This window comes from Schistocerca piceifrons, chromosome 4, assembly GCF_021461385.2.
Source record: "Schistocerca piceifrons isolate TAMUIC-IGC-003096 chromosome 4, iqSchPice1.1, whole genome shotgun sequence".
NCBI classification, from domain to species: Eukaryota; Metazoa; Arthropoda; class Insecta; order Orthoptera; family Acrididae; genus Schistocerca; species Schistocerca piceifrons.
In genome coordinates, this window is record NC_060141.1 from 111,258,361 (window position 1) to 111,279,929 (window position 21,569).

The 21,569-nt window shown below is 42.0% G+C and overlaps 1 protein-coding gene and 1 pseudogene across 1 annotated transcript in view; both read right to left on the reverse strand.

The window, feature by feature from the left end:
• The window catches only part of LOC124795640 (hemicentin-2-like), a 729,491-nt gene that overhangs the window by 73,466 nt on the left and 634,456 nt on the right, over window positions 1-21,569 (reverse strand). Inside the window, exon 13 of the mRNA XM_047259713.1 lies at window positions 15,277-15,356. Coding sequence (XP_047115669.1) covers window positions 15,277-15,356 — 80 coding nt within the window. The remainder of the gene's footprint in view (window positions 1-15,276; window positions 15,357-21,569) is intronic.
• On the reverse strand, window positions 3,845-3,963 carry LOC124796879 (annotated as a pseudogene).

Here is a 21,569-nt window from a genome sequence, read left to right on the forward strand (position 1 = left end):
AAAACTGTGCTCTCCATTTGCTCATTACAAAATAATACTATAACTATGATTTACTCTTATGATAATTCGGTTTGTTGCCCATCTACCCTCGTGTCTGTGAAAATACCTCCTGAACAACGAAATAAACCTGTAATATGCAATAACGAAAACATATAACATAAAACACAGATTAATATAACAAACGTAAAGCAAAACACGCGTAATTTAGTTACATTGCATCAAAGTTGTTACAAGTTTAGAAGCCGAGTTGTCTTTTGGCTTGACCTGGGATAATTATGATGGATTAAGCGTGACAGTGGCTCAGTGTTGAGGAGTACAGGCGGGCGGCTACAGGTAAAGGAATACTTGGTGCTACAGCGAAGGACAGATGCTTGCACGAGCTGTCAAATTGTCGCTTTGTAGCTATGAAATATTATTCAAAAATATTAAGGGGAAAAATACTAAAACTGCATCGAATGGACCTACGTCATAAATGAAGATTTCAAATCGTGTTTGTCTTGACGTCACGAGTTGAACGAAGCATTTCAAGACGCTGTGCAAAGTCTACTTCTCGATTGACGCTGATCTCTGTAACAATGATTGATGAATCACTTTCAATGATACAATTGGCCAACCAATTCCGCACCTCTCATAATCGATATGTCGAATTGGAGCTGAACTAACAATAAATAAATAGTAAAGTAGTTTATCTACAATCTAACAGGATGTTGAATAGTGGCCTTTTGGATTTGAAATCCTTAATTAACCCATAACCGGTAGGGTGAGATCGTAGGGACCCCAAGGAAATTCGTGTTTTGTTTAGTTTGATGTTTGGGGCACTGTTAAGCTATAGGTTCAGCAACGTTCAGATATTTGTGCTCTGAGCAGTTGAAGACAGTGGTTGTATTTATATCAGCTTACGTAGTGACCGTAGACCAGTATTTCTTTCAGTTAGGAACTGACTGCGCCATAACGAATACGAGATTTCATCTGATTAAGTACTTTCTGCAATCCTATGTAAATGATGTTACCTTCTCGTGATGAAATGCAGGTAAATTATCTTAAATTTTCTCAAACCTCAGTCAATCTTTAATGACGTAGAGAGTGAGCCCAGCTGCAACAATAGCGCAGATCTTGATCAGGATTACATAATATCATAATAAAGTACTAATCCAGCCTTTTGTGTTCGTTGTGATATATTAAAAATTACTACATTGATAACAAGAATTTGTTTTCAGAATGAGATTTTCACTCAGCAGCGGAGTGTGCGGTGATATGAAAGATCCTGGCAGATTAAAACTGTGTGCCGGACCGAGACTCGAACTCGGGACGGAGTTCGAGTCTCGATCCGGCACACAGTTTTAATCTGCCAGAAAGTTTCAGAATTTGTTTTATTTTCATTCCTCTAATGCTGGAATAAAATAGCTTGGCTCGTGTCAGCACTACCACACCAGCAAAGAGACAAAAATTTCATCATACTGTTTACAGGTAAAATTGACCAGAGCTCAATTTACCCCATAATTACACGTATCGTGAACGCAGCCTGTGTTATTCTATACTTTTACTCTTTTCCTACATGCGTTCGTGTTTAAATGTGTAACCTATTTAAGTGCAAAAAACATATTATCTCATTTCTTTCACTCTGCTCATCAACTAGATGAGTAGCGATTCAAATTTGATGAGTTCTTCTTCAAAACAAAGAGCACCACACAAAAGAGCAGGAAATTGCGTACTGTGTATATATAGGTGCATCAACGTTCACTAGAACTTTATTTTGTTCGACGTTATGCATCATGGCATCGTGTAAGCTGTAAGATGATCAATGTATGGTCAAGGATGGTTATTTTAACGATATTTTTACCACGTCATGAATATGACTACTGTGGTCTGCTTTTCGTGGTGTTAAAATAGGCGACGGTATTGAGCCTCATGGTCTTTTGACGCCCTGTAGAAGTATGTGGTGAGACTTGTGTAGTTCAAACGTTCAAATGTGTGTCAATACCTAAGGGGCCAAACTGCTGAGATCGTCGGTCCCTAGACTTATATACTACTTAAACAAACTTACGCTAAGAACAGCAGACACATCCATGCCTTAGGGAGGACTCGAACCTCCGGTGGGGGGGGGGGGGGGGGGGGGGGGCAAAGCTGTGACATGGCGCCTCTAACCGCGCGGCCACTTCGCGCAGCCTGTGTGGTGTTCGGGCGAGAACTGAGATAGTCTTCTGGGTAGCATCCATGCCGGGCCGTTACAACACTTTGAAATCTTTTCACGCTGCTTTCGAATCATGTATGCAAGTAGAGAACTATAACGTGGGGTGAGTGTTTATTTCGTGATGAGCGTTGGTGGACGGTATGGCTGCGTAAATGACTAATTTTTACAGTAAAGAGTAGGCAGAACTTGGGCTTAGGTTTCACTATCGAAAGAAAGGAAGGAACGAAGATTAGGGTTTAACGTCCCATCGACATTGAGGTCATTAGCTTGGACTGGTTCGAAGATGGAGAAGGAGGTCGGCTGCGCCCTTTCAAAGGAGCCACCCAGGTATTTGCCTGGAGTGATTAGGAAAGTTATGGAAAACCTAAATCAGGATAGCGGGACGCGGATTTGAATTTTCGTCCTCCCGTATGCGAGCTCAGCGTGTTAACCACTGCGCCGCCTCGTTCGGTTTTTGTTTTCTACATAGCTGATTGAGCCAGCGAATTGGCTAAAATTTTTCGTCAGTTTTTGCGCATTGTTAACAACAATTACTACGATATTAATTCTTTGATCTAGAGATGGAAACCGATTTGAAATATATTTTCCTGCAATAACTGAAAATTTTACTTACACTGTTCTTGTTAATTTGGTAACTGTTTGACTACTTTATTTAATATTTAGGCTCCATTCAGTTTCTCATTGCATATAACTTGATTTACTGTTCACTAGGTGAGCACCCAGAGTTGTACGGATGTGTGTTCATTCCGGTCTTGTATTAGCCCATTTCCTTACCACGCTGTCTCTGTACATCTCCTTCACACTCTTTCACTATCCACCTCTTCTGCCCCCATACCCTTTCATCTCCTACTGTCCCTCTCTCAGTCCATCTTCTTTGACCCCCTCTCCCTTGTAGGTACAGTCAGCAGCAAATGTGGATACTGTCTGCGAAAGGTGTCGCGAGCTGAGTTAGTAGCAAAGACCTAAAAAAATTTAACGTCCTGCATGATTCCGCACTTTTTCACTCCTGCAGTGTTTATAACGTCATGTTTCCTAAACTAAGAGTCTTACAATGATGTAATCTTTGTAGCACACTCAAGTCTATATGTGAATACTATCTGCAAAATGTGTCACGAATGCGGTTAGTAGTGAAGAAGTAATTAATTAAATCACGCGTCATGTGACAGCGAAAATGTAATACGTGACAAACATGTTTTCTTACGTCATTTCGTCGGGTCGGCAGCGAGGAAGAGCTTAATAAAGATTTGACATTATATGTAAAGGTAGTTGCCAGTCTGTAAGTGCTCTCATTCTCAAATACTAGTTGAGTAAAGCACTGGGATTCTCGCGTCGTGGGCTACACTGCCTTGTCACCTCCACTCCTACTACTTTGATGGGTGGTTGGTTCTTACCCTCACAGTGAATCTATACAAATAGTAAATGATATGTTCACCAAACTAAACTAAACTACGTTCGAACAGGCCTCGGAAGGCCCAAAAGTGTCGACTAACAACCGTGTTATCCTCAGCCGATATGGAGCACTGGACACGGTTATGGAGGGGCACGTGGCCAGTACACGGTTCTCCCGGGCGTTCTCAGTTTTCGTGACCGGAGCCGCTACTTCTCAGTCAAGAAGATCTTCACTTTCCCTCACAAGGGCGAGTGCAGCCCGCTTGCCAACAGCGCTCGGAACACCCGGATGGTCACCCATCCAAATGCTAGCCAAGCCCGACAACTCTTATCTTCGGTGATCGAACGGGAACTGGTGCTGCCTCTGCGGCAAGGCCGTTGGTGGCATGTGTACCAATTTTGTTTGAAATTGGTCCCTTGGTTTTGGAGCAGATATGTATGATACATTCCTACATACATACTTACGTACATACATTTTTTATAATTTGTATGACTTTATTAGTGTTTTATCGGTCCTCGCCAGGAGCAGCTTATCATAGACAGCTAGGGACGTTATTAGGGCAGAAGCACGGCGTTGGACAAACACCACTGGGACTGCGGAGCCAAAACACGTATCTAGCAGTAATTTCATAGTATTCCCCATAAGCGGTAAGGAGAAGTAAGGGCAACTCTGGAACGCTGATAAACTATCCGACTCCTACTCATACTCATAAGACGCATTCACCGAATTAACTAGAAGTGAACTGGGGAATGTACCAATTTGGGTGTAAAAATGAAATTGGCTAAAATGTGGCAGCTGACAATAGAGAAAATCAAATTGTACCATAGGGAACCAGTAAAAGACTTCATTGTATTAAGTATAAAAGTAGCATACACGATAACAAAAACCGAAAACATGATCAATAATAAAAACATGCTGTATTCGAACAGCGTAGACGGCAATAAAGCGAGATACAAAGAGTTGCTGAAACCCCCAAGGTCTATGAGCTCACATTAAGGTGACTTACCGTGCTCCACAGTCAAGCAAATCCGTGGGTTACAATAAGCGTAAAAGAGCACAGTCATACTAAGAATCATAGACAATAAAATTATAGGTGAAGAAAAATGTTGATTGTCGGAAATAAAATAGTCAAACACATAAAAACTTTAATTAATACAGAGGTACATAAATATACGTGAACAATAGCAACACCTACAAGCCCAATAAAACACCAAAATAACAATACAAATTTACTAAAATATGTCCCAGAAATTACATATAATGTCTAGACACTAAAGCGCCAAATTCATCATGGGTTATTCTAGGTAAATGAAATCGATAATATTGCTATGTCAGAGAACGCCCAAGCGGAATACATAACGTAATGAGTAGCTAACAAACTACGTAGCTTGCTCACAGAACCGACTATATCACTGCGACATTGCTATAACGCCTAGTACCTGGAAATATGCATCGTCAAAGAAATGATGAATGCCTAAACAGAGACAGCGAGCTAGGTATTCGCAACCAAAACCATAAAACCACCGCGCCCAATTAAAGTTCAAATCGATCTCTTATATTATTATTATTCTCGTGTCAGAAACATGCAGGTACAAAAGTGGTCAAATGTGTGTGAAATCTTATGGGACTTAACTGCGAAGGTCATCAGTCCCTAAGCTTACACACTACTTAACCTAAAGTATCCTAAGGACAAACACACACACATCCATGCCCGAGGGAGGACTCGAACCTCCGCCGGGACCAGCCACACAGTCCATGATAGCAGCCCCTAGACCGCTCGGCTAATCCCGCGTGGCATGCAAGTACATGTACATACAGAAACGGTTATGATTAAATTATTTTTGACCAATACTGGCCCACTCCCAGTGCATTTTCTGTTTCTTGTTGAAGATCATTTTCTGTACAGGAGACTGGGCAAAATCGGCACCGAAGCATGTGCCGAACTGTCTGCTCTTCTCCACAGTCACACCGAACATCATTTGGATCAGTGTATCCCCACCCTGCCAAGTTAACTGTCGATCTTCCAACTCTGGATCTCAGTGTATTCAGGGACTTCCAAGTTGTCCTTTCCCCGTCATGGTCTGGAGGTAAAGCTTCATCAACTCTTTTGCTACCAGGGGGAAGGTGGGTCGTATCCCTCCATAGTTGTAACCTAGCTTCTTCAGCAGCTTTGAAGTCCTACAGAAACTCTTCCGTGACTTCAGTCATTGCAGAGGCGATTCTTACCCATGCAGAGAATGGGTAGTTTTCTGTTCCACTGCCTGCCTTTCTTCCCTTGTCCGCAGCTATCTCTCTTCGAACCGGTGGTGGTGCTATTTCTGCGAAGTGGGAAAGCCATTTGACTGGAGTGGATTTCAAGCAACCTGTTATAGTTCTGCAGGTTTCGTTGAGAGTAGCATCCACCTGTTTGGCATGATTTGAATCATACCAAACAGGACAGGCGTACTCTGCCGTAGAATAGCACAGAGCCATTGCCATTGACTACCCCTCTGTGAACTGTCCACTTTCCGCAGGACATTGTTCCTGGTGGAAATTTCGACTTCAATTTCATGCAGTGCCTTTTGAAAGTGAGAGATTTTTCAAGTGTCACTCCGGGGTATTTTGGAGTCTCGTAGTGTTCTAGTTCGACCCCAAAACATACTACTTTGAAAACTTGCAAGTGGCTTCCTTGTTTCTCAAACGCAAATCATACACATGGGTCTTTGAAGGGTTTGGTTTAAGCTTGTATGTAAACCACTTACTCAAAACAGTCTTGCTGAACTAATAATAGGAACACCCACTGACAACGACTATCATGGGAAGGACAAACTAGTGTGCACTTTGTTGGCCAATAAATGCAAATGCAATACAGTAACCTATTTAACCTCAGCTGAACACTAGATCAACACAGGAAATCCAATATTTCTAACCGAACCCAAATGTATTGGTCCAACTATGCAATAAAAGCAGCATAAAAGTGCTCGACCATTACTGTAACCAAGCCATGAAAAGCAAACAATGATCAGACTATGGCAACACCTACGGTTAATACCGAAAAAGGTAACTGAGGACCAATGACAACTAACATTAATTCCTCAGCTGTCACCCAATCCCATTTAACAGAAGCTAAGCTTACCGTATTAACACGTAACACATCTAAATAGAAACATAAAGGAGAAAAATGAGAAGCTTTGTACGGCGGAGCTCCTGATTGTATACTGTATACTTCTGATCTTTTCAATGTTTTTGCAAGTTCTCTTGCAAAACCGTGATGTTAAATAGTTTCATGACTAAGATATATGTACATATGTTTTATTCTATTGTGCTGGTTGTACACAGAGATCAGTTTTAAGGCTACTACTTTCATTTCGTAGCTTTGCTTTTATGAGTGAGTGTGAATTCCTAAGGGACTAAACTGCTGAGGTCATCAGTCCCTAGACTTAACCACTACCTAAACTAACTTAAACAACCTTACGCTAATGACAACACACACACCCATGCCCGGGTGAGGACTCGGACGTCCGGCGGGAGAGACCCCGCAATTCGTGACATGGTAAGTGCTTTTATGATTACCCGTCACTTTCTGTAAAGTTTGATTTGTACACCCCGATATACACTACATGTGTACTCTTTTACTGTACAGGGACCTGAAGATGGCATTGTGGAATGCCGAAACTGGTAGTAAAATAATAAATAAATAAATAAATGAATGAATAAATAACATCTCAATTACACGACTGTTGGCGAATTTTATTGATAATTACTTGACCAGCTGATATCCCCTGTCTATGATGGGTCAAAAGAGATTACCATTTCCAATCAATGATCGCTTCAGTTGAATCGGACGACCCAGTCTATTCCATGCAAACATGGTCTACGCCATTATGAAGTAAACATCAGATGGCACAATGCCATGTTGACAACTTGAAGAAATGGCTTCGTGGAGACTACACAACACTGAAACCTACCATCAGCTCTTACCAACTGAAATACGGACTCATGACACCACGCCACTGTTTTCCAATCGTCTAGGATTCAACCCACATGGTTATGAGCCCAGGAGACGTGCTGCATGCGATGTCTCATCGTCTGCTGCCATAGGCCATTAACTCCAAATTTCGCCGCACTATCTGAAAGGAGGCGTCCCACTTTGGTTCCTGCGGTTACTTCACGCTGTGTTCTTTGTATCTTAGCACCGACTACTCTACGCAAACGCCTCTGTTCTTGGTTAAGTGAAGGCCGTCGGCCACTACGCTCCCGTGGTGAGAGGTAATGCCTGACGTTTGTCACTCTTGACACAATCTTGACGTTATGGCTCTCGGAATAATGAATTCTCTAGCAATTTCCTAAATGTAATGTTCCATGCATCTAGCAGCAACTGCCATTCCGCACCCAAAGTCCGATAATTCTCGTCGTACGGCCGTCACCACGTCGAAACCTATTCACATGATTGGCGACTCCATAGTGTCCTGTGCACTACGACCAGATAATGGGTATACTTGGAAGGATAGACAGCATTGGTCGTATATTTTTGTTTATTATCGCAAAATCGATTTTCGGTCACTTAAAGACCATCTTCAGTGCTGTAATATATAACTTAAATTAGTAAGCACTGGTGTCAATAAGCTTACGGCGATCACATAGACTGAGTGATCGCCGTAACCTTATTGACACCAGTGCTTACTAATTTAAGTTATATATTACAGCACTGAAGATGGTCACTAAGTGACCGAAAATCGATTTTGCGATAATAAACAAAAATATACGACCAATGCTGTCTATCCTTCCAAGTATACCTATTCACATGAATCACCGGAGTACAAATGACAGCTCCGCCAAAGCACTACGCTTTCATACCATGTGTACGCAATACAAGCGCCATGTGTATATGTCACCTCACTGTAATACTGAAAATGTACTGTGGCGTGCCTTGCACAGCCTGTGTCTTGCATTCGCACACGGAAGGGTACGAATGTACAGTTGCAAAAGTACTGTGGTGTGGTTCCCGTCGCAAAGAGGACAGTTGTGCATAGCGTCCTTCTGTCGCTCTTCCACTGTATTCAGTGAGATCACACACGAAGTGCTTATCGGTCAGCCTGCCAGAGCAGCCGAGCGTTTCTAACCGCTTCAGTATGGAACCACGCGACCGCTACGGTCGCAGGTTTGAATCCTGCCTCGGGCATGGATGTATGTGATGTGCTTAGGTTGGTTAGGTATAAGTAGTTCTAAGTTCTAGGGGACTGATGACCTCCGATGTTAAGTCCCATAGTGCTCAGAGTCTTTTGAAACATTTTTTTTGCTTATCGATCAACTCTTCGCCAGCACACTTATCCGCTCTTCTGTGTATCACTGTTAACGTACAACGAAATAACCAATACCACCGAAAAACACAGAGGCAGGACCGAAAAGAACTCAATGCAAGCTTGAGGGCGTACCGCGCATTATTGCTGTCAACGGCTAGCAAGCACCAGGAGTGAATCGAGCAAGTTAGTTCAAAAAATGGTTCAAATGGTTCTGAGCACTATGGGACTTAACATCTTAGGTCATCAGTCCCCTAGACTTAGAACTACCTAAAGCTAACCAACCCAAGGACACCACACACGACCACGCCCGAGGCTGGATTCAAACCCGCGACTGCAGCAGCAGCGCGGCTCCGGACTGAAGCGCCTAGAACCGCTCGGCCACAACAACCGGCAGCAAGTTAGTTTCCAAACGCGGCACATCGTGTAATGACGACATTTTCACAGCTGTGCAAATACTTTCAATTCATTTTAGGTACAAAGAGAACTGGTTGGAGCGCCGAGAGAGGGAGACGGGGGGCTAGGAAAGCAAAGGGGAGGAGGGGGCGTTACGAAAGCAAACGAAACGCAATTATTCGGTAACGAGCCACCCGAGAAGACAGGCCCCTTGTACCAAAATTGATTATTTGCGTTTCGTTTGAATTCTTACTCTAGTTTGCCTTATAAGGGACACCATTGACCTCCAATGCTCGGAACGGCACGAAACCTTGCTTAGACTAACACTCGATTATAAAAACGACAGTGGCCTGTGTCATTTCCATCCAAAACTTGGCACCTCTCTGATAGCGCCATCAGACGGTAGCATGTTGTTGCTGCACTAACAAGTGCTCGAGGTGCGTGAAAGGTATAGTTGTAGTAGAAATGTGCCTCTTGTAATGTTCGAATGCCGATTACTGTGTAAACTGTGTAGAGTGATAAGATCAAGAGAATATATCCTATTAACGTGGTCCGAGTGTTATGGGTAAAGTTGCGACGCGTTGAATATGGAAATGTATTTTGGGTAGAGAATAGATAGTTCGTGGTTATATTATATAACGCAATAACTGAGAAATATAATAGGGGTGACTAAGAACTACATGACTGTGCGCTGGACTGATATACTGATTTTGGAGAACAGGAAGAACCTGACCCTGAAGTTGGCTGTTCCAGCAGTCCACAACGATCTGCTCCAGAGAAACGGGAACTGTCCGGTCAAATTACTACAAACTATATCCACACAATCAGTCTAGGCCCACTGTATTAGAAGATATTGATGACAGCATACTAGAGAACATTTATGGAGACTATTACAATAGTGGCTTCATTTCTTAAAGCAAAATAATGAGGCATTATGAGTGAGTTAAAGTAAATCAAACTGCAGATTAATTCTACATTATGTAGTATTGATTAAAAACATTCTTGATTGCAATTTTAGTTTTCTATATTTCAACTACGCGTTTCGCATTATTTAGGCATCTTCAAGTTATCTTAATTCGGTATTTCTTAAAAGAATCCTTTAGTCAGTGTAGCCAAAGGGCACCGTCGAAAATATCAGGCCAACATGGCCTTCGTTTTTTCTGAGTGTCCGATCACTGCTGAATTTTTATCTGATTTTACTATTTTATATTTCTAGTTTTAATAAGTTCAACGAAGGCGATGTTGGCCAGATATTTTCGACGATGCCCTTTGGCTACACTGACTAAAGGATTATTTTAAGAAATACCAAATTAAGATAACGTGGAGATGCCTAAATAAGGTGAAACGTGTCGTTGAAAAATAAAAAAACTAAAATTGCAACCAACACTGCTTTTAATCAGTACTGTTAAGCACTGGTTTGCTGTATGCCACATATGGACTGGAAAAATTTCTAATTCTACATTTATCAAAAAGCGCGCAGGAGGCTGTTTCACAGGAAACAAAATGTCACATTTACAAATTATCAAAGAGCGTGTAGTATCGCAGTTTTATAGAGCAAGGATCTAAACTTCAATATTGGCGCTTGCAAATGCTGAAGCGTCTAAAATGGCTGGCTTGGATAATTTAAAGCTTTCGATTTCGTTTGTTGACAATTTTTAGGCTGAATAGGGCATTTCATCCAGGCGTAATACTACATTTGTCCCGCTTAAAGACAGAGAAGACGATAACAGACACATCAGGAGGCAAAAGAGTTTGTGAAAGCAGCGAACTTGTTTACGACTAAGCAGGGTGTGGACGAAGGGAATGTTGGCAACCTCTGTTTGAGAAGGATTGTTGATTTTTGTAAGACTGCAATGCGCGAAAACAACAAGTGAACGTACATGATCATTAATCATCATCAGACTTTACTCTGTAACTTACAGTCAGATATCTGGACCACAGTACACACTATGTAGCAAATATGCATGGCGGGTATGACACCGATATACCCGTATCATGATTTGAAAATGTAATTAGTGTTGTAAGTAGGCTGTTTAGGTTTTTATATTGGTAACGCCATGTAGCGCACTGTATGAAAATCAGTGGCTGTGCTGTGTGCAGTCTGTGGCTGGGTGGCATTGTTGTAATATTCGCTATTGTAGTGTTGGGCTGTTGGCTGTTAACAGCGCGTAGCGTTGCGCAGTTGGAGGTGAGCCGCCAGCAGTGGTAGATGTGGGGAGAGAGATGGCGGAATTTTGAGGGCAGATGATCTGGACGTGTGTCCATCAGAGACAGGATATTTGTAAGACTGGATGTCATGAGCTGCTATATATATTATGACTTTTGAACACTATTAAGGTAAATACATTGTTTGTTCTCTATCAAAATCTTTCATTTGCTAACTATGCCTATCAGTAGTTAGTGCCGTCAGTAGTTTGAATCTTTTATTTAGCTGGCAGTAGTGGCGCTCGCTGTATTGCAGTAGTTTTTGTGTGGTAAGTGATTTGTGAAAGGTATAGGTTAATGTTAGTCAAGGCCATTATTTTGTAGGGATTATTGAAAGTCAGATTGCGTTGCGCTAAAAATATTGTGTGTCAGTTTAAGCACAGTCATGTATAATTGTTCAAAGGGGACGTTTCAGTGTGCCTGTTGATATTGGACTGCTTCAATGTGAAAGTGATTTTCAATGTCAAAACGTGGCTCTAGTTACACGTACATATTGGTCTCTTTCACTTTGTTTCAACCACTTCGTCAAAATTCCTCATCTGCGCTATGAGGAGTAATACAAGCACTAAAATGTGTGTAAGATATTTGTATTGTGCGCTATTATCATTACCTCAAACACAGGGTTTGGCGCTGTTAGTTGAGTGTGTAATTATACCCTGATGTCATTGAACCGTATTGATATCTTGTTACTTTGTTACTCTCTGTTAAACTATCATTTGTTGTTGAACGCAACGTTTTGCAAGGAAATGACCCAAATCACACTGATTTTATGGTCGGGTGTTATTTTAAGAATGATTCTGGGAGTTCGAGGTCAAATGTATGTCATCTTAGTACCCTCATTTTATTTAAAATTTCAACGTAACATCAATGTTGACGGTATCTTTTTCTACTAAAAAATTTGTTTCATTCACTCACGGTACTCTCTATTGACAACATTAGTCCCCACTTTACACTTCCGCCTCAGCTTTGCATAACCTCCACTCGGATGTGTCTCGCTTGTATTTTTCAGTAGTAGTAGTAGTGGTGCTTTAATAGTTCTACACAGCAGTATGGGTGGATGTGACGGTGAAGGCACCCTGAATGTATCTCGTGTATGTGTTTACTGAATGCAGTGGAGAAACGGTGCACACGCGCTGAGAACACACTATTTCACCTATGTCCGACGGTTTGTGCATTAATCTCTGTTTCGAGTTACACGTTTGCGTAATTACGTATTAAAGGATTGTTCTCTAAATTTTTTGGAAATTTGTAGTAAGTTCCTATGGGACCAAACTGCTCAGATCATCGGTCCCTAGGCTTACTAACAACTTAATCTAACTTAAAAAACACACACACACCCATGCGCGATGGAGGACTCGAACATCCGACGCAGTGAGCGGCGCGAACCGTGGCAAGGCGCCTGAGACCGCACGAGTATCCATCAGGTCTGTTCTCTAAAATTAATTTCGCATAAAGAAACGAAATCTGAAAAACTAATAATTCTTATTTGCTTTACTAGCTGATAAAATAGGCGTCGCCCGGCGTTTATTTATCACAGTCTCATATTATTTCATTTCTCCCTTCCTCCCCTGTCTGCCAATCTCCTTATCTCTCCGTCATCTGTCCTTCGCCCAGTTATCACACTCACCTCATAGAATTTATTTTCACATGGTAAGTTATATGTTTACCAGGTTTGATTTAAATTATCCAGGGGCCTAGGAGTAGATGTTGAACAAATGCGTATGTTTTAAGAACGAAAACATGGTCCAAACAGGTCGTAATCTGTTTATTATCCGTACAAATGGCCAACTTAGCCGCGGTGGCCGACCGGTTCTAGGCGCTTCAATCCGGAACCGCGTGACAGCTATGGTCGCAGGTTCGAATCCTGCCTTGGCATAGATGTGTGTATTGTCCTTAGGCTATTTAGGATTAAGTAGTTCTGCGTTCTAGGGGACTGATGACCTCAGATGTTAAGTGCCATAGTGCTCAGAGTCATTTTGAGAAGTTGGTGCGACGCTACGACAAACGTCTAAGTGACTATGGAGATAAGTAGCCGGAAGCTAACTGCTGCAAATAAAACAGTTTTGATTTTCACTGTGGTTTCCATTTCGGGAGCTGTCGTTCCTTACTTTCCGAATAGCCCTCATAGATTACCCTTCATATCGGATTTTACGTGTAGGAGTAGTGGAATTTGAACCTCTTTATCTTGGAAACGGATAAAGACGTCAAGAAAGTTTTCTGCGTAATTCAAGATCCGGATCTTAGGAATATGTCGTAAAAAGGTCAGCCATTTGCTATGCACATCCGTCTTGGAATCCTCGGCTGGGTTGTGGTCCGCTAGTGACTGCGAAAATACTCTAAAAGCACTACTCTTGAGGTTCGTCCTTGCAACCGCGCATGAACTAATGGTGCCTCCACATGCCCTGAATCCCACCATATTGCAAAACGAACCAAACTATTTGCTCCATTTGTCCAGTAGGGTAGGACAGTGACACTAATACGATCCTTCTGCTGGCCTGTAATATTTCTGGCTTATTCAGCCATCCTATTAGGCTCCAGGAAGCTATTCCCAGGGCAGTGGAGATGCAAGAAACATAGAGATGACGCAATGTGGGATGAGGCACCGGAGACAGATGTTAGATTCGGTACCATTCCCGCGAGAAAGACCGCCTGCATGATGCTGCTGCTCTGTGATTGGCTGCTGTGTTCGGCGGTAGGGCGCCAAAACATTAAACTTTAGTTGCTAATATTAATTAAACGTGTTATCCAAATTACTTCGTTTTTTAAAAATAAACATCTCTCAACAGCAAGCTATCAATCAGTCATTCCAAAATTGTTAAAATCAAAGTATTACTAAAACAAAAGACTGACGATATTACTGCCGATGCATTTCGGTGGCGTTCGGGTCACGCCTTGCTGGCGCGCGAGGTGTCTCGGGCAGTCCGTCTCTCCAGTTCTGACGGTTCCAGTAGACAGACATGTTGTCTGTGGTAGGATTAATTTCATGTTATTTTAGCCAGATATAATGACTGTGGAAAGTTATATTCAATACGTTGTGATCAAGAATAGTTTCTCGTGTCTTTATCAATAAAAACGCGAGTGGCATCCCAAATGAGTTATAGTTTATTCGTAGCAGCAGTTCTTTGCGAAGTTAATTTCAGCCTCAGGAAAAAGAATCCACGACCTGCGTGCTGTTTTCTGCGCTGGGGACATCTTCATCATTAAGACAGCAGGGACATCATCATCATTAAGACAGCAGGTTAGTGAAGAGTACAACAACTTAAGCATTCCACACAGGGCAGTGGAAACAACTCGGCACATCACGTGTACTGCATGCACAGTACAAATGTGCTTAGTGACACTTCATCTGCAGTAATGCAGAGGATGTAATGAAGAATGAAAGTATGAACACTATCTCACTTTCATTCCTTTTTCTTGCCGTAAGGTCTACCAATGGCCCCTCGCCCAAGAGCTACCCCAAACACTTAATCCTACCTTTTTGTCACCATCAGAAGCCGACGCATGAGCATCGGAAAATTCCGATTTTGTACGCTGAGTTTTGGAATATATTGGGTACCCGTGCTGTCGCATGCATACCGATTATTCTGTAACGAACTTCCGTTGGACAAGTGCCCCATTAACCCAAAATTACTCAGGAAATGTCCCTGAGCGACCTCCGTAGCTGGGGTGGTGGCCGTGTAGCTGTGACTCACCATGGCGAGGTCCCGCAGCGGGAGGCCGTTGCGCAGCGTGCAGAAGCCGGAGAAGGCGGCGGCGTCGGCGGCCGCGCAGTGCAGCGCCGGCTGCTGCAGCAGGCCGCACGGCGCCGCCCCCACCGCCGCCGGCGGCCCCGCGTCGATCGTCGACACGTGCTGCCGCCGCCGCGACGCCTCCTCCGCTCGCGCGTCGCACTCGGCTGTCGGCAAAGGCACACCTGTTGTCAGGGCTCGCTCCGCGGTAGCGTCCAGTTGGGGGAAGAGGGCAATCAGCTAGCTTAAAACAAAGAAAGGTGGTCGGAAGGCTTGAAACTGGCTGGTAGATTAAAACTACGTGCCTAATCAGGATTCGAATCCGGGACCTTGCTTTTCGCCCTCCGTCCCACCTTCAAAACGTCACAGAGATTCTATCGCATACATTGCAGGAGAAGCACTTCAAAAGTTTCAGAACAACACACACTACATAACAGGCTCAAAATGATACTGGGAACAGACCCCTAGACCGTGGCTAAACCGTTTCTCTGTGGTATGCTGGGTTGCTACACTCAGAAATTATGCGGGACAACTTCTGTGAACTGAGAAGCGAGAGGGAACGATCAATAAGTGTGAGCCGTGCACGGCTCGTGTTCATGCCATTTATTGTTTGTCGTCTTCTATTACTGTACCGCCGCCTCGTTTTCTTATTCCATTTACTGGGGTCACTAGCTTCCTGCCTTACTAGCCCGTGAGCGGCAGCAGCAGCGCTTATCGATGAGGGACCGATAGTATTTCCGGGTCGTCGTGTGTCGGACTAGTCAGTTGGAGACAGACCAACAGTGCAGTCGGGACGCAGTAGCAGTGAAGTCGGGGACAGAGCGCCGGTGAAGCAAGGACAGCCAATGCTCGCCGACCGCTGACGACACACATGAACTGTCCGACGGAGGGAAATTGGAGTGAGGCGACCGTTGGTTGGTCGTTCGGTCGGTCGTCTCATCGGCCGACGTATATTGAGTCCTTTCACCATTTCCGGGCTTGCAGTCAGTGGGTCGGTTGGCGTGGAGAATCGAGGAAATCTCCGCGGCGGTAGTTTGGCCGAGGCCGCTCGCGGCATCTACGAGTGGTCGGAGTGTGTGGTGCTGTTCCCATTGCTACGAGGTCCGTGGCTCACCGATCCTGGACACGAAAGTTGAGTCTTGATTTAATCTACCAGCAAGTTACGACTGTTCACATTGTGTCGTTTGGATTTCGTTGCCGGCTGTTGGGACATTCCCGTGAGGAACAACTGGTGTTTTCAAGTTGGGAAATCTTAGCCACCCTCCGGAGGAGTTTAGCTGTACTTGGTTGTTTTGAATTGAGGTACACCAGTGGAATCTTCTATTTTGTGGCCATTAGCGTTGCGGTTACCTGTCGTGGCCGTTGACGTAAATTCAGGCAGCGTGTGTGCACCACGGTGTGTACTTTGACAGCTCAATGTATAACTGGATGTGGGCGTCAATACTTTCTACGTTGTTCCATCGAACTCCCTGTTGCGTGCTGGTCGGGTGGAGTGGAAGTTATCCTATCGGTGGGTGCGCTGACTGCCTGCCGGTTGGGTTGACGTCGGATCGAGAATGGTTGGACCGACTGCCTGTCTCACCTAAGCGAGCCTAAATTAGTGTTTGAATTCCAGGCCGACCCTCGGAAACTTCTGAGCGCCGTTTGGTGTACTGATTTATCTTATTTGTTCTTGTCGTTTGTATTTGTGTGGCTTCTAGCCGATTTTTAAATGAAGGTTGTTTTGCCCTTAAGGCGTAAGATTCTTTGGGCCTTCAGCCCATTTTGAATTGAAGTTGTTTTGCTCTTAAGGTGTCAGATTGTTTGGGCCTTCAGCCTAATTAAAGAACTGTTTTAAGGTAAGACCCATGGCCCTTTAAAAATCTATTTTGGTTTGAATCTTAAGTGATGGGTCTTCAGCCGATTTTTACATTATAGTTGTTTTGCACTTAAGGTGTCAGATTGCTTGGGCCTTCAGTCTAATCAAAGAACTGTTTTAAGATATGGCCTTTTGCCTTTTAAAAAATTCTGATTTTGGAGTCTTAAGTTATTGGCTTTCAGCCGATTTTAAATTAAACTTCTCTTGCCTTTAAGGCATGAGATTGTATGGCGTATTCAGCCGGTTATTAAGTTCCAGAAATTAATGCTGTGTTTTTTTTTCTTAAGAAATTTCTTGACTCTTTTAATGTTTGGTCCAATAAATAAAGTTGCATGTTCGAGTGTAGCTGACAGCCGCTTATTTTGGTCCCTTTCAACAATTTAAACTACCTATCCTGTCCCGCAGGGTTAGCAGGGCGTCTCAAAGTGATTTAATTTTTCACTTCCTTCTGTAGAAACAAATCCAAAAGATATTGAAATAATTAATACCACACTATGCAGTTTAGCTAATGGACATCTCTAGAAAGTTCCGCCATAGAAGTTAGACAAGCATAGCTAGGAGGAAGGTAATTGCGAAGAAAAAATGTATTACAGAAGTATTGCATCAATTGACAGTCGAAAGGAGGAATACATAAATGTTACCAAAAATAAAAGTGCTGTCTTATAAGTCACTTAGGTATGAAGTACATATAAAGTGGAAGGACTTTCTGCAAATGTTTGATGGGAGCACAGCATTATGTATAAGTAAATCACGCACTGTGGGAAAACAGCAATAGAAGAGAATCGAAGCATTCGAGATGTCGTTCTCTGAAGGGCTGTTGAAAACTATATGGACTGATAAGATACGAGCTGACGATGTCCTTCGCAGAAGCTGCGTTGATATAAATATGTGGAAAATGCTGACAAGAAGTTAGGACATGTGTTACAGTATCAGGGCATTATTTTCACTGTGTAGGGGAGGACAGAGATTGGAATGTATCCAACAAGTAATTGAGTACAGTGATTGCAAGTGCTAGTCTGAGATAAAGCGGTTCATATAAGAGCAGAATTCATGTCGGACCGCATCAAATTAGTCAAGAGACTGATAATCTCCACCTCCCTACGAAAAGCCACTTGTAATACGCACATTACCAAAGACATTATTCCATTAAGTATGAATTATTTAGAGTTGAAGTAACCTTGCGCACGCCACATGACCTGAAATATCTCTGATACTTTCAGAAGGTTCTTCGGTTATTGGTTTCAGAGCAAAGATGTGTTTGTAACTTTATACATGTGTAGCTCTCTTTTATTCACCGTTGTATTTTACAGTCTAATTCTACGTAAATTTAAAAACTACTATCAACACGATAGATATTACTGAGAAATGTGAACATAATTATAGTGGAAGCATCATATGCAGTACAGTGTGTGTGTCCAGGGCTCCCGGAATAAAAGCAGCGACACATTTATTGCGCGAAAGAGGAGATACACATAGACTGTGTTGAAGAATGATAAAAATAAATAAGAAGACAGGTACCAAACCGATTACATAATTTCAGAGAACGAAATGGTAACCAGTTAAGCAAGGGCTACCCTGCGAACCTGTGATCGTAATCTCATATTAATAAGAACTCAGATTAAGAAGAGGAGAAGAAAAAGACACCCAACGTTATGGAGACCTTTAACAACTGATATAACATAGCCACCAAGATGTTCAAAGCAGAAACAAATATTGAAATTGTAGTATAGAAAATAATAGGGGAAGCATCGAGCGATATTTGTAAAGGAATAAGTTGGAATAAAAAGTGTTCAAACTTTTGACGACGGGTTTTGTAAGCAAGATAAAGTTATATAAATACCACGCACAGCAGAACTGAACTTATTTAATGCCAGAATGCAGAGTAGTTAACCATAACCTAGACAAATACAAGAGATTTAAAGAATTATGGGTGGCGAAAAGCTACGAACGTCGAGGAGGGCTGGATCGAAAACTAGAGCCAATTAATAAATAAATATGGAGTCAGTAGCAGTAATTACAGTGCTTAATTAGAAGTCCATCAACGTTTTGAGGACAACGGTCATATAATAATGAGCAAAGATGAAAAAGCTACGACTGAAGAAAATCTACCTTTTCTCATATTACATAATGCACAGAAGAACCACATGTAATACCAACTCACAACTGAATTCACAAATGTCTCTTGTATAACAAATAACAAAAAGCAGAAGAAAGTAGCAGAGTTCGACCAATAATTTCTAATTCAGTCTGCAGAAACAGGAAATGCAGTTGACACCCTCAAAAGGAAGGTAGACTACACGGACAGGAAAATTATTTACAACTGTACAACAGCAAAAAAGCCTTAGTGAGAGAAAAAGATCAAGAAAGAGTATCTAAAGAAGTAGAACAAAAGGTCCCAATTTATCAAAACTGACGATTTATTCCTTTTTTTTGTTTTTTGGGCGTCAATATTCTGATTGGCTTCATGCGGCCCGCAATAATTTTCTCTCCTGTTGATGTTGGACTTTAGGTTGCAATGACAAGAAATAGTTATCTCAACCTGAAGAACAAATTATCCACGCAATTCTTCCTTTAATTACTTTTATTTTCTCAATGAAAGGTAACTAAACTAAATAATCTGAAATTCTATGTAGATACGCTCAACTTGAGTGTGAGGATGCTAGAAAAAAACGTTCTGTGGCGGATTAAAAACGAGTTACGAGTAGCCTTTGCGTAATATTGGTAGACATCTCAGCTGACCTCTTCTTGTTGTGGTTGTTGAATCCAAGCAGACTTCACGGACTGTCTACTGTGAATTTTTAGTTAGCTGGGCGGTAAAAAGATGGGGGAAATATTGCCTCGTATTACGTGTAATCGCAACTATGCGTTCTGTTCTGAAGTCATTGTTAAAATTGTGAACCTCCATCAAGTGGAACAATAAGTAGTTACAGAACAGAAAAATGCGTATCAGAAATTATTTCTAGTTGTTTCCCGAAAGAGCCTTATAGAAGAAGAATTCTGCAAAAAAGGGATCAAGTCCATATAACTGCACGGTGACGGAAATTCTACACAGACTCCGACGAACAGTTAATTCGTTATTGATTTTTAGACCATATAAGCGATACAGGGTACTGACATAACTGATTAGCAAAACTTATAACGATAGAGAACAGTTCTGAATTTAAAAAAATACTCTGTAGGAAGCCGGTTTAATCCTGCACACGGTTTTAATCTGCCACAAAGTTTTGTAGAACTGTATCCACAGATATCACCATTTCCAATACAACAACTTTTAATTGTAGATGTGTACCATTATCTATATAAATGAATAGAATTTCATGTTTTTAATTGATTACATTTTTGTATTCGATCCTGCTACACTACACCAGCCTTTTCACCTCAGAGTAACACACACACAGGCATCTCAGTTTTTTGTTAGAATTTTGCCAACCTCTGTCTTATCCACAGTTTTTTTCTCTGTACAGGTCCCTGATGTCTGATGGCTTAATTCATGGCACATAATCATGATCCTACTTTTACTAATTAGCTATGGGAACGGTGTATCTCATCATTTCGTTTCATTTTCATCTTTTTGTTGCCCCACATCACAATAAAGTTCTCGTTCTGTCTTGTTTTCCCATACCCATGCCTTACTTCCGTAGTGTGATGTATTCCAGATGTTAATTCTCACATATCTATCCAACATACTTAATTCTTGTGTTTGATACAAGTAGACCTCTTTTGGCACATCCTGCTCTACTTTCCTATGGTGCTTCATATCATATGTCGTTCTTGCTTCGCCTGGCATGTGTTATTTTGTTTCGAAGATTGCAAAACAATCTTACTGGTAAGCTTGTCACTGGTCAAATTTCTGTTACTATTTATAACTTTCGTCTTGCTTTGATTTACTCGAAGTCTGTAATCAACGCTCAGTAGGCTGTTCATTCTATTCAATAGTTCCTGTAAGTTTTCCTTATTTCCACTAAGGATGGCAATGTCAACAGGGTCTCTTATCGTTATTATCCTTTAACTCTGAATTTTGAATTTCAGTAAGTTTAATGGATCTTTCTTTTGCTTTCTTCGTCGTGTTTCTTCAATGTACAGAATGAACGATAGAGAAGGAAGGATAAATCTCTGAAGTGCAGCCTTTCAAGTGCGACTACTTCTCTCTTTTTCTTCCAATCTTACTATTCCTCCTTAGTTCCCGTGCATTTGTTATGAGTGTATCACACATCTCTCTCTACATTGTATACCCATGTTTCTACACATTTCTCATATCTTGTACTGTGTGTTTCGTTGAAAACATATTCTAATTAGAAAAATCCAATGGAAGTGAATTTCTAAACTTGTGCTTCCATTACCAATTTGCCTTACTCAGCCCTTTTCCTTTGCTAGAGACAAACTGAGAATCAATTAACAGTCGATGAATCTTTTACTTGCTTCTTCTGTACGTAATTTTTGTTATCGAGTTGGAGACATGAACTGTGGAGCTAACAATGCAATACTTTCGCATTTATCTGCTTTTGACAGCTTCTCGATTGTG